At 37.7% G+C, this 13,312-nt stretch overlaps 2 protein-coding genes across 4 annotated transcripts; both read right to left on the minus strand.

The window, feature by feature from the left end:
- Window positions 1–531: 531 nt before the first annotated feature.
- On the minus strand, window positions 532–9,738 carry LOC122352369 (procollagen galactosyltransferase 1-like). Its single transcript, XM_043249781.1, is given in 13 exon segments — window positions 532–2,054; window positions 2,056–2,080; window positions 3,022–3,228; window positions 3,314–3,441; window positions 4,320–4,452; window positions 4,539–4,645; window positions 4,727–4,803; window positions 4,881–5,000; window positions 5,330–5,534; window positions 5,625–5,759; window positions 6,378–6,495; window positions 6,580–6,690; window positions 9,350–9,738. Coding segments are annotated over 13 exon segments (1,830 nt in total). The 5' UTR covers window positions 9,571–9,738; the 3' UTR covers window positions 532–1,811.
- A 791-nt stretch (window positions 9,739–10,529) lies between these two features.
- On the minus strand, window positions 10,530–12,685 carry LOC122352563 (6-phosphogluconolactonase-like). 3 transcript variants are annotated; one of them, XM_043250004.1, is made up of 6 exons: window positions 12,587–12,685; window positions 11,983–12,252; window positions 11,455–11,562; window positions 11,272–11,373; window positions 10,956–11,096; window positions 10,530–10,864 (listed from the first exon to the last, which is right to left on the minus strand). In XM_043250004.1, exons 2-6 carry the CDS (start codon window positions 12,244–12,246, stop codon window positions 10,718–10,720), a joined length of 762 nt encoding a protein of 253 aa, XP_043105939.1. In that variant the 5' UTR covers window positions 12,247–12,252; window positions 12,587–12,685; the 3' UTR covers window positions 10,530–10,717. The 3 variants fall into 3 exon arrangements, with proteins under 3 accessions (XP_043105939.1, XP_043105938.1, XP_043105940.1); XM_043250003.1 differs by lacking the exon at window positions 12,587–12,685 and adding an exon at window positions 12,409–12,552; XM_043250005.1 differs by lacking the exon at window positions 12,587–12,685 and adding an exon at window positions 12,382–12,533.
- Window positions 12,686–13,312: the final 627 nt, after the last annotated feature.

The raw sequence follows: 13,312 nt of genomic DNA on the forward strand, positions 1-13,312 counted from the left end.
GAATAATTAACCAATGCATAACAGCCTATAACGATAATTTGTTCAGATATAGAAGTAGTCACATCATCACCTATCTTCAGCTGGAAGGAAAAAGGTTTGCGGGCCTGTGCCAGCATCAGGATGTTTGTCTTGAGGCGACGCAGCTGTGATATAATTAAACATAGAAGACAGATATAGATCTTGATATGACTGACAACATGGTCGAAAATGGCACATCACCGAGCATCTCTACAGAAATGACACGCAGCCTCTAAAGAAGACACATTTTTTCCAGTGAAAATGTTTCAACCATTCTTTATATTTAAGGCACAGTTGGTGAAATACAGTCACAGTTATGTACATGGTGATAGTACAACATTGTGACTAAACAGCGCAATGACAAAAAAATCTAAATGAGTACCAAAAAAAATAGGAATGTTGCCGAGCGGAATGTGTGTAGACCTTTAATTGCTGTCCTGATGATACGACAGAAAAACAGACAATGAGGCGTTTATGGTTACTGGCTACGACTGAGGAAGTAACCGCTTGAAACACCACCGAAGAGGTTAATGGTATCACAAGGCCTAAAAATAACAACATCCTTCAAGTTAAAATAACATGCTTCATGCCTTACAATAACAACATGTTTCATGTCTCTTTTATTATTGTTAAGAACGACTACGTTCATTTCTGGATTGTGAACACCGCATAAAAAAATATTAGTTACGTGTGATTATTTCAGGTTTTTTTTCTTTCAGATTGATTGAACTGTTCTAAAAACATCAGTGGACAGATTAACAAAATATCCTTAAGATAAAATCCTTCATAGCTCCTGTTTTCTTCTTATTTTTTAACCTAAGAAGGATTAAAAGAATTTAGAGTTGTATCATTTGCTCAGCAGTAGATCCTCTGTAGTGAATGGGTGCCGTCAGAATGAGAGTCAAAACAGCTGATAAAAACATCAGAATAATCCACACGACTTGAGTCTATCAGTTAATGCGTTATGTAATTCATATAAACAGATCTATTATTAGGGCACTTCTGGACATAATACATAAGCCCTATAATAAAGTTTCCTCCAGTGAAAACATCCATCTCCTGTCGTCCTCTCTAATCAAAATCCACCAACATATTATTATTCATACTAATCTGTGCACATTCTCATGTTTTAGACAAGGCTGGAGGACGTTATGGATTATGAACACATATTGTGGCCAGAAGTCATGATTTAAAGTTAAAATGCCATAATAATGCATTTGTTTCTTACAAACCCAAAGCTTTTAACTTCACAAGATGTTAATTGATGTTTTTAATCAGCTCTTTGGGACTCTCATCCTGACGGCACCCCTTCACTGCAGAGGATCCATTGGTGAGTAAGTGAAATAATGTTGAATTTCTCCAAATCGGCTCTGGTGAAGAACAAAGTCCTCTATATCACGGATGGCCTGAGGGTGAGTACATTTTCAGTCATTTTTTTTTATTTTTAGGTGAACTAATTCTATATGAATCTTTCAAGACTTGCCCTTAAGTACATCCTTACAAACTTTACATTTAGTATACCTGCTAACTTCTCTCCTAAGAAGATATTCAGGAATGTTCCTGGTGTTTTTAAATCACAGGATACAGTGAAGAACAGATCAGAAAGCGCAGTCCGGCAAATTTGATCTCCAAATAAAAGGGACAAATGATTAAACGCAAAAATATATTTTTTTCAGGCAAACATAAAAAAAAAATTTCTGAAAATGCCTCTTCTGGTCAGATATATTGTGCTTATAGAGCGGAGGACTTTGCCCCCAGAAGCAAGTCTAATGGTGTGTCCAAAACAATTTCTCTCATAGTTCGTCTCGAGCTGTTCTGTCCAGAGGAGACTGGAGCACATCTGAGTTTTGGGCCTCTGTGCTGATTTCAGCCTGTTCCCGGGTTTTACCCGAGCGCTTCCTGTCCCAGTCTGTGCGCACTTTCTCATTGTCCCACACAGTGGAGGTTTCTGTGTCACTGATGTACCCAGGTTCACCCGTGTAATGTGTAGGAAACACAAGCAAGGGCTCTGCTGAAAATGCTTTCAGGTCCTCTCGTCTCAAACTGATCCATGTAATCCGATCTGAAGATGTTGTTGTAGATGAACATGAAGACAGAGGAAAATTAGACAAATGCAAAACATATAATAATAATAATAATAATAATAATAATAATAATAATAATAATAATAATAAACGAAAAAAGTTTGTGTTTACATAATATGTGATATAACACACATATATTATTGTACATATATTATATACACATATTTTTCTTGAAAATATACATGGATGTGTGTGTATTTATATATACACATAATAAATATGCACAGTACACACATATATACACACACACACACACACACACACACACATATATATACATATATATATATATATATATATATATATATATATATATATATATATATAAAATGTAAACAAAATCTATTTTGAATGTGATTTATCACGCTAATAATAAATGCGTTGCTTTTTTTCTTTTCTTTGCCAACTAATCACATGTACTATGATTAACTAATAACACATGTTTAGTTTGAATTAATATATAATTAGGTGTTCTAAAACATTACACTATGGAAGCCACTGAATAGAAACTGACTTTTTTTCCAATTCAAAACTAAAATTAAAATAAAATTGTTATTGAGTTTATATCTTGTAATTCTGACATTATTTCTTGCAACTGCAAGTTCATATCCTGCAGTTCTGAGAGGAAAAGTCAGAACTGTGAGATGTAAATTTGCAACTTTAAGACAAAAACCCACTCTTTTATCTCTCACTGTTTGTTTGGGTGTGTAAAGCATATACTGTTTTAGTGTTCAGTGTGTTTGATTGACTGATTATCAATTACATTCTAAAACTCAAATTTAGACTATAAATCACAGGACCTACTCGATACTCCAATTTTAGAAAAAAAAATTGAGTGGAATAATTAATAGAGAAGTAGAAGTTATGTTACTTGCATATATGGGATGTGTGGAGGATCTCCTCCATTTGCAGTACTTACACAGGATGCTTATTAAACATAATAGGAAGGAACTCGTCCACAGGTAACATTTTACTGAGTGGTTCTGCTTTGAGGAGCTTTTTGGCTCCTTGTAATGACATCATGTAGCCCAAGGTCCAATAGGAATAGTCCGCCTCCACCAAGTTGCGAATGTTTGGTACTGCCTTCTCTGGTCGGTCCACCTGCATCCTCTTCCTCCCAATATAACTGCAAAAACACACAACAACCAACATGAACAAAGCTCCCATTAATACGTAACCCTGAAAATTGAGAACAAAAAACCCCCGCTCACATGAGGTCCCAGTCCAGACCCTTACTCTCCACCTCTCGCATCAGATTCTGCAGGCGGCGCTTGAAGAAAATCTCAAACCGCAAATCATCTTCAAGCACCAGCGAGGTCTTCAGGCCTCTGTCTGCAATCTGTGTATTGCAGAACACAAAACTTCAGATGCTCACAAAACATGTGGTGATATATGGAGAAACTTTTTGGGGGTGTTAATGTTGGTATTAATGGGCAACTAGGAGAGACACAGGACCTAAGATTGATTTAAAGCATCCAAACAGAAATTTGGGGAAAGTGCAAAAGGAAAATTGCCATGTATCATTAGCCTTAGCCTATATACACACTCTTTAACAAAATCTAGTGAGCTGCCTAATTAGACAGAATTTTAAGGCAGACATTAACACAAGTTTCTTCCAAAAGGTAACCATGTTTGCTACCTTTTGAAAAGCCTTGTTCAATGCCAGATTGGCTATCTGTGAAGATCTATTGCACTTACATTTCTGTATTAACAGGCAGCTGCTTGAACAACCATTCCAAAAATCTAGGGTCGTTAAGTTTTTTTTTTGTTTTTGAAAGAAATTAATACTTTTATTCTGTGAGGTGGCATTCAATTTGGTAAAGATGTTTAAAGGATTTATATTTCAAATAAATGCTGTTCTTTAAACTTCAAAAAACTCTGAAAAAGTGTCATGATTTCCACAAAAAAATGTTAAGCTATAAAATATAGGACTTTTTTTCACGAGCATCATAGAACGCTTTCTAAAGTATCATGTGACACTGAAGACTGTAATAACTGAAAATTTAGCTTCGCCATTATTAGAATAAATTAGAAGATTTTAATAATATTTCACAGTATTAGTGTTTTTCTCAAATAACTGCAAGCTTTGCGAGTAGTAAGTGACACTAAATATAAAAAATCTTACCCCCCGAACATTTCAATGGTAGTTTAAATAGGCAGCAGAGACTGAGGCACCAAATTTGGGAAGAGAACAACAAACTGGGATATGAGCCAGACCTCTTTCCAGATGTTATAGTGGGACAGGAAGCAGCCCAGCTCTCCTCTTGTCAGAGGTCTGCCATGGTAGGGGTCACTGTAGCCGGGAAGCATGTGGATTGCCATAGCATTGATCTCACTGACGTTCATAGCTCTGGTATACAAAGAAAGGCTGTAAGCAAATGTTTCGCGTTGGAAATGAATGCCGTATCTGTTCGAAGGTAACGTAAGTGAACTTACTTGCCATCAACAGCTGCTATAATCTTGCAGGCAATTTCTTGCTCTCTCAGGGACCTTAGCATGCGCTCACGACGGTCGACCCGCCGCTTCAGGTTGATCATAAACACCTTTTAAAGCACATAAAAGCACGCTGAACACAACATTACAAAATAACCGTTCCGATCAGTAAAAACAACCCACATGTTTACCTCATCAAAGTCCATTTTGTCAGGTCTTTTGACAGGTTTGGGCAAGTATCTGGAAGGCTCAACTGGAGGATTTCGCACTGGAAATTACAAAAGGTGGTTACATTTGATAAGGCATAAGTATACGTTTTTTCTTCTTTGTAAAGCTGACACATACCATTGACCTCCATCAAAGTATGAATGAAGCTGTCTGCTTCGTCCTGCATGGTGCTGTGAGCTCGAAGAGGCACTGGGAGGTGCCCATAAATCTCCCTGTTACAAAGAAACATTTGTACCTCTGCAAAAACCACAGAGAATACAAATTAAAGTGTGAAATAAAAGGCGCAATATCATCTTAAAGGAATGGTACACGCAAAAATGTAAACAAGCACAAGGCACCTAGTGGCAAAAAATAAATTTGCGTTTTCATTCAGACCAATGTGAAAAGACCAACAAGTGCGCGGGGAATATGCTAATGTTTTCATTGGCGACAACAAAAAACGGTTTGGGGTTCATTTTAAAAATGACTTATTTCTACTTTATTTTGTGCACTTTCAAATTTCATTCAAATTCAAAGATTCAGATTTTAGGTTAACGGGCATGGGATTGCGGGTATCCGTCACCCACCTGCCATCCGGGCTGAAAAAGCAAAGACTATAATGTCGTCAAAGGCCCAGGTGTAGTCTGGATGTGGCGGGTGAAAAGCAAGCATTCTGGAGGCTTCTTTCCGCAGATCAACCAGGTAAGTGGAGTGCACCATGGGAACTGCAAAGCAACCTCTACGCACTTGCTTGCGCATGGGGATGTAGGCAGGCGTTCGTTTATAGTAGCCCTGGAGAAGTTTGATGGTACGTTTTTTTTGTTTTTTCATATTTTTAGAAAAAAATGAAAGTTTACATACACATATTGAGAGTAACCGTACCTGGGATGTCATTCCACACCAGAAGTTTGAATATGCAGCACGAGACTCCATCATTGGTGCCACAATTGTCTTGTTTTCTTTTATCAGCTTCCACAAGACGTCTCGGTTGATCAGGAGGTTATCACAATCAATCATCTGGAAAAATATAAAATAACGATACATTTTTCATGCACGCATTAATAAGCTGCAGACAAAAACAAAGCTTACGTCAGATAATCACCAAATACAATACAATCACGACGCTAAAAAATTATTTGTGTTTAATGTTACTGATTGTGTACGACACAGTATTCAAGAGCCACCCCCTGCAGACTTCTAGAAATCTGCAGGGTTTTGGACTGATTTTATGGAACAATTAGACTGGCTGATGGCTGATTTTCTCGTGTGGGTTAAATATTGCAGAAATTACATTGCTTGTAATAAAACATTATGCATTCCACCTATGGTAAAGCTCTGATAGATATAAAGTGTTGTGAAGGATGGTACTGTGGTAGGAGGCATTGTATCCGCGTTTATGATCAATCTGCATAACAATGACTGAAAAATATGTCATTTAGACCTGGAAAGGTCATATTAGGGTTTTGACATGGGATATGGCCGCAAGCTCAGTCTCCCATTTATCGCAGTAACAGAGATTCTATCAAATAATCATGATAATTAGACGATTAATCAGTAATGGCCACGAGTCTCTATTTGCTAGCTCTGAGATTCATGGTCCTGACGAAAAGAGTGGACAGTGCGTGGTAAACTCACCATCAGATAGTCTGCCCACATCTCACGTGCAGACTCGAGCGCTGCCTGCCGCAGTTTCATGATGTAGGCGTAGCGCTCATTCGTCCAATCCTTCGGTCCTCCCTCATCATAATATTTCCTGTAGGAGAAAAAATAATGCGTAGCAAGGAGATGCAAAAATGAAGCAGTTCCGTGCAAACTCAAGTGAAGAAACGTGGCAAACCTTGGTTCCTCCTTTGGCCTCCACTCCACATTATGATATAGTTTCTGTACATTGATGAGCCAGTCTCGCAGCAGGTAAGTAGTGTTGTCAATATTGTGGTCAGTTGCCACCCTGTCAGAAACATACAAAAGGTGCTCATTACGTGCACTTTACTTTCTACAGAATACAATATCTGGTGGAAACTAAAGATTACATGGGCTAACCACGAGCTTATGACCTGCACTTGCGCGGAGTATAATCACACCATATTAAGGAAGACATTTCAGTGCATAATGTATATTTAGACCAGCAACAGGGAAACGAGTGAAAAAACACAAAAGCTCCAAATTAAACTCTACAGCAGAACTAGACTAAAAGTGTAGGAGAACATGAGAAGTGAAACTGCCAAGCTATCGGGTTATCACAGAGAGACAGAGGCAAAGATGAAGTAAACACACAGGTAGAGTCCCATTCTGGTGAAGACAGAAGTTAAAGCACATGCCCTACTTTTCAATGGCTCTCTCTCAGAATGAACAGATGAGTCTCCCAGAGAAGAGTGAAGCATCACAGCTGTGAGGCCTAAGAGATCCAGAGTTAACCCATTCACTCTGGCCAGCAGCTACTACTACCACAGTACAGAAAGATTCATGATTCAAGTTACACTCGATTTTAAAATAGTGGTTTTCAACCTTCACGTCCAACACAAGCGGTCTCTGTATTTCTGTTGAAATTGACAAAGCTGCCTGTATTCAACACGGCTCGTTTTTAAGATTATATTATTGTTATTTATCATTTCACTTTAGGTGAGTGTTTGATTATGCTAATATATTCATAATAATTTAATTTTAATACTTTTTTTGGGGTAATCCCGAGGCGGAAATTTGCCATGACCTAGTGTTAATAATGATCGTGGCTTAAGGTTAATTTTGGTTTCTGCCATTGTGCAGAAGCGAAACTGCGCAGTGGTTATCTTAAAAAGCTATTCCCGTTTAATTTATCAATAAACTGTTATTTTTGTTGTTAACGTAATAATGCGAATGCAATCACATTAAATAAAAAACACAAACAAACCCGGGTAAGGGATTTAAGGGATAATCCTACCAAAAATGAAAATACGTTTTGTCACTCGTTTCTTATTTATTTATTTTTGCTGAACACAAAGGAAGGTAAAATGTTGGTAACCAAACAGTTTTTGGTTCCTATTGACTTCCATTTTATATTGTCTATACTGTTTGGTTACCTTCTGCAAAATAGTAAATCATACAGGGGAGTTTGAGTACATGATGACATTTTTTGCTTTTGCTTTTTTATATAGAGGAAGAATAAAAACAAGTAAAAGAGAAGAGAAGGAATATGGAGTCACTAAATGTCGAATTGGAGCATGAACATGATCATCTGACAGCTTTTTAGTAACAAAAAAACCTTAATCTCTATGTAGCCTGTAAAACCATATGCTACCATATACACATTTACACATACAGAAGACAAATAAATCAGTGCAAGTATATTATAAATGGACAATCAGCTAATCATTGTCCCTTATACTGACATGGTTACTCAGCAGAAAATTTCTTTAGTGGACAAGAAATCTTGGGTGAATGATATATTAAACTATTAAACTGAATCTAACAAATCAGAACTAAGTATTCCAGAAAAACGTGTAACATTTTTATGCTTTAATACAGCGATCAGTAACATTTCACTGTATTTCTGTTTTGCCCAGTGCAGCATAAGCAGCTAAACCGCCTGTATTATGTTTATTCCCTTGCTGTTACGAGACAATTCAAAATGGGGCGGCGAGCTTCAGAGTGGTTTTGGTAACTGACAGCTTTACAACAAAGCTCTTCATTCGGGGGTTAGGACAAAGACTGGAGAAATTCAAGTAAATCCGGCAGAGATGAGCAGGACGCAGCAAGTATGGAGAAGCCCCTCCTATCCATTTTTCCCCCTTAAATTTGCCCTCCAGAGCATCGAGTTGCTGGCAGACAGATGTTCACACTCACGGATACCAAGAATGAAACGCTAGTCCCAAAAGCAATTGAAACCAGTGTCACAAGTAACTAAAGTGACCCCGTACCACAAAACCAGTCATGCAGGTGATTTTTTTTGAAAGTGAGATTATATATCATCTGAATAAACAGGTTTTACAAAGACAATATTTGGCGGATATACACCTATTTGAGATCTGGAATCTGAGGATGCAAAAGACCTAAATATTGACACAACTGCCATATGGCTTCATGTTCATTAGCAAATTATATAATATTAGCAATATATATATATATATATATATATATATATATATATATATATATATATATATATATATATATATAAATATATAATAATTTTGATCCATTAAATTTATCGTTAGCTATTGCTACATATATACACCCATGCTACTAACTAGTATTGTGGTCGTATGGGATACTAGTGCCTATCTAATAAAGTACTAGGATGGTTACTTGTAACATAGTGCTAAGACAAATTGATAAATAGTTAAACTGGAATAGTTACAAGCAACAAAAAGCACGCTACTCGTTTTGCTACTTTTAAGAATAAGGGATAATTTAACCCCAGTCACACAGCATGGCATAGATAATTAGTAACGTTAGTCACTATTGGTAAACTTTAGAATTAATAATACAGTTGTGATATTAACGCGGGAATGGCATTGTGACGTGGTATGAGATTCTAGCATTATGACATCAGTAAAAGAGTGCGACCCTGAGCAGCTGCACGCCGTTACACACACACACACACACACACACACACACACACACACTCTTACCACAGCGCGATCCGGTCTTTAGGGTAATCGAGGCGCTCGATAGTACCGAGGAAATGCGGCAGCGAGTGCTGGGCGTTACGGCAGATGAGAGCGATCATTACTCGGGGAGCTAATATAGGAGACTCCGGGCTCCAGCGCTCTTCGTGGAAGTATCCTTCAGCTGGTCCGGAGTTCATCAAACAGGACCACAGCGCCGACACCGACAACACGAAGCGGAGCATTGTACAGCGAGCGCTCTTTACAAACAGGCATACGAGCCCTCGAAGCAAAACCACACTGTTACACCCAGAGGCAGAAAGTTAACACGGGTAACTTTAGTTTAAATAATTCCGCCGACCAAAATCTGCCTGCATTGACAACACTGCAGTTTGGAAGACGAGCGCGTTAAAGGGGACGTTACGCTGACGTTTAAAGGGGAGGGACCTTTAATCTTTAAAATTAAGAGCACTGATAGTTACACGTTACATTAATTTATATTTAAAAACATTACCCGTCTTTATAAAAAAATAGTATTTATATTGCATTATTTATTTAAAGCAACAAAATTGTATATGATTGTATAAATAATTAACTGTAAACTGTACTTGTATAGTTAACTGTACAGTTAAAAGTTAACCGTAATAACCCTGTATATAACACCAATTGCAAAAAAAACAACCCCGGCAAGTAACATTACACAACATTTTGAAGTAGAAAGTATTGTAGAATAGTGTTTTCTTTCTAAAATGTACTCCAGTTGATCCGTATCTTATTATATTTAAATATAGAATATAAAAATAGTAATACATACAACCTTTTTCCATCTCACTTCAGACGTTTATATCTCAGTTTTTTTTCCCTCGCACGTCTGAGAGAAGAAAGGTCAGGCTAAATATATACTTCCAATTGTGAGACATAAATTTGATTGTGAGATAAATTTAAAAAAAGGTCACAATTAATGTTTATTCCATAACAAAAACAGTCTTCCATAAGCATGAAATACAACCAAAAGAGAAAATTTGCATAATGGATATTAACCTCCCAAATATATATTTTTTTAAAAATAGATTCAGACCGCAACTAAAAAACTGTTCAGAGGTAGCCATGGTTATTTTCATAGAAATACCATACTATAGTTTCCACAGTCGTTGTTATTATAATAAAGCTACAGTAAGGTGGTATTAATAAAAAAAGGTATGCATTTGTTTTACTACTTTATTGTTTAATGTAGTATCAGTAAACCGGATTCTGACAGTTTCACGGATCCCATAACAGTTTTACAGTATAAATGATAATTGCAGTAATTACATTCATGTTATCCTGGGTCTGGTTAAACACAGGGCTTTTTAGGTGCTCCATAAGAATACTAGACAGTTCTGTCTCCTGAATTCAAAGCTTTGCTCCAGGACCTGGCCTCTCCACCTGAGACGTGAGGGAGGCAGCTGCAGGCTCATCCACCAGCCAGAAGAGCTCTCCCTGTCCGGGTGAGACCAGAGCTGCTGGAAGGGCAGGGCCGTCTCCACCCTCCAATACTTGCTACAAAAGTAAAATGCGGAATCAAAACTGAAGCAGTAGGAACATCGAACTATAGATACATATAGAATGAGACGCAATGGAAAGTGCTTACCTTGAGCACAGGAGCTTTGCTGCCCCCAGTTGACACAAACACTACACATCGAGCAGAGTTAACTGTGGGTAACGTCATAGTGACACGTTGAGGCGGTGGTTTGGGGGAATCAGAGATGGGTGCCACTGTCCTCTGGCTTTCCTAAAAAAATCACATTTCCCATAACACAGAGACGCTTAAGAAAGAGCAAGTCAATACGATACTCACACAGAAATACATTTCAAATCATGTAAAGCATCAACAGGATTTCGTAATAAGTGGAATACACTCATAGTAAATGTTGCATTGCTGCTTTATTAAGAATTTCTTTGAAAACCTGCAATAAAGGATGATCTGGAAAGAGAGAGCAGGTGTGTCCATCTGGTCCCATTCCCAGCAACAGCATGTCAAAAATTGGAATTTGCTCTGTGTTAAAAGCCTACAATGACAAATATGAATTGGAATAAATAAATCAATCAAATCAGTTCAATGTAATCCGTCTAGAAAACAAAAATCGCACCTTGCTCAGTTTGCCAGCATAGTCATCTGCACATTCTTGCACGGGTAACGCAGGATCTATAGCCAAAATCCTTTCTTCCGGAATGCTGATTTTCCCAAACAACTGATTCTGTAGGATATAAAAATAATCAGTGAGCATAGTTTTTACACGACATGATCAGCCCAGATTGGGACGTTATATCAGGTGTTTGTGCTCTCATTCAGGCGGCACCCATTCGCTGCAGATGATCCATGATTGGTGAGCAAGTAATGCAAAACTTCTCCAAACCATGAAGAAACAAACTTGGATGGTCTGAGAGTGAGTAAATCTGAAACTAATTATTTTACAAAGCGGATTGCAAGTGCCCAAAACGTTTTAACTTTAACTTTTAACATGTTGTTCCCATATCTTAGTTTCCATTCCTATAAGGGGTAACGTAAATATTCGACTGGCCTGTGCTGCAGTGACTGAAAACTATGAATTGCATCGATTAGCTCTACAGGTGTTATAATTCAAGTAAAAGACTACCACCCCTTCTAGTAGAGTCACCTTATATAAGCCATACGTGCTTTCAGGATCACTGAATGGAACGAGTCTCTCGTCGCAGAATCCAATGAGCCATTTGCTGCAGTCCAGGTCTGGGACAGCGGGCAGCTCCTTACTCAGAATGGACACCAAACTCCCTCCTGAAAGGCCCAGAGAGAAGCTTGCACCTGTGCTGAGAGCTTTTTCTGCTCGTGAGAACACCAGCTGGGCCAGAGAGCATCCAAGCTCGGTCACTGAGGGGAAAACCACCACTCTTCGTCCAGACATAATTCTCTGAAATAAAGAAATGATTGTGTAAGCCAGTTTAGGCGTTAAAAATGCATGTCAACTATCACAGCACAACTCCATACACGTATCCAATTTAACATTATTTCCAAAAAAGGAAATAATAAGTCAACTGACGTCTGAAATACAGGGGATGTGAACAACCTGTACAGTTTAATTTGATCGAGTCGAATAAAGGAAGTATTGCACCGAAATGCGTGCACTTAAGAGCCTGCCGACAAACTAGGATAACAATAGCACGTAAGATTTATGCTTCGTGTTTTTATACTTCAACTCTGGCTTATGAAAACTGTAAAAACTAAAGAAATGACATCTCACTCACCAATGAATGTTTTCTTAATAGTGAGATTTCCTATACGTGCCCCTCACGCGATCTAACCAACATCCAATCGCAGCGAACGTTGAATTCTGTTGCATTCTGGGTAATGTAGTGCCTACCGGAGTCAATCTCCGTTTCTAGATATTTAGTGAATTTCACGGCCATGAAGTCTCAAATCCCATCATAAAATACAATACAATATAATATAATATAATTTTTATAAGCATATTTAAACAAATGTATTATATGTGAGCCTGGACCACAGTTTATAAGAAGCACTGGTATATTTGTAGCAATATCCAAAAATACATTTTAGGCATATGGGCCAGAATTATAATTTTATCTAATGCCAAAAATCATAGCTTAGGTCATGTTCCATGACTATAATTTGTAAATGTTGTTTTTATTATATTGCTAAAAACGTGTTGTTTTTTTTTGGCACCTCAGATTCCAGATTTTCAAATAGCGCAAGTATCTCGGCCAAATATGGTCATATCCTGTCAAACCATTCAATGGAAAGCTTGTGTCAAAAAAATTAAATTTATGAAACTTTATTGTCCAGGGTAACGTCACAATATGCAGGGACCAGAATTGTTATCTATCTGCGACACTTCAAAACTATTATATGTTTTAGGAGCGAACATTTTTTCTCTATGGATACAAAAAGGCGTTATATCAGCAGTTAAGAATCGATAATGTATTACATTTTATTTTCCCGCTTGCTCGCGC

The sequence above is a fragment of the Puntigrus tetrazona genome, chromosome 10 (assembly GCF_018831695.1).
Source record: "Puntigrus tetrazona isolate hp1 chromosome 10, ASM1883169v1, whole genome shotgun sequence".
NCBI lineage: Eukaryota > Metazoa > Chordata > Actinopteri > Cypriniformes > Cyprinidae > Puntigrus > Puntigrus tetrazona.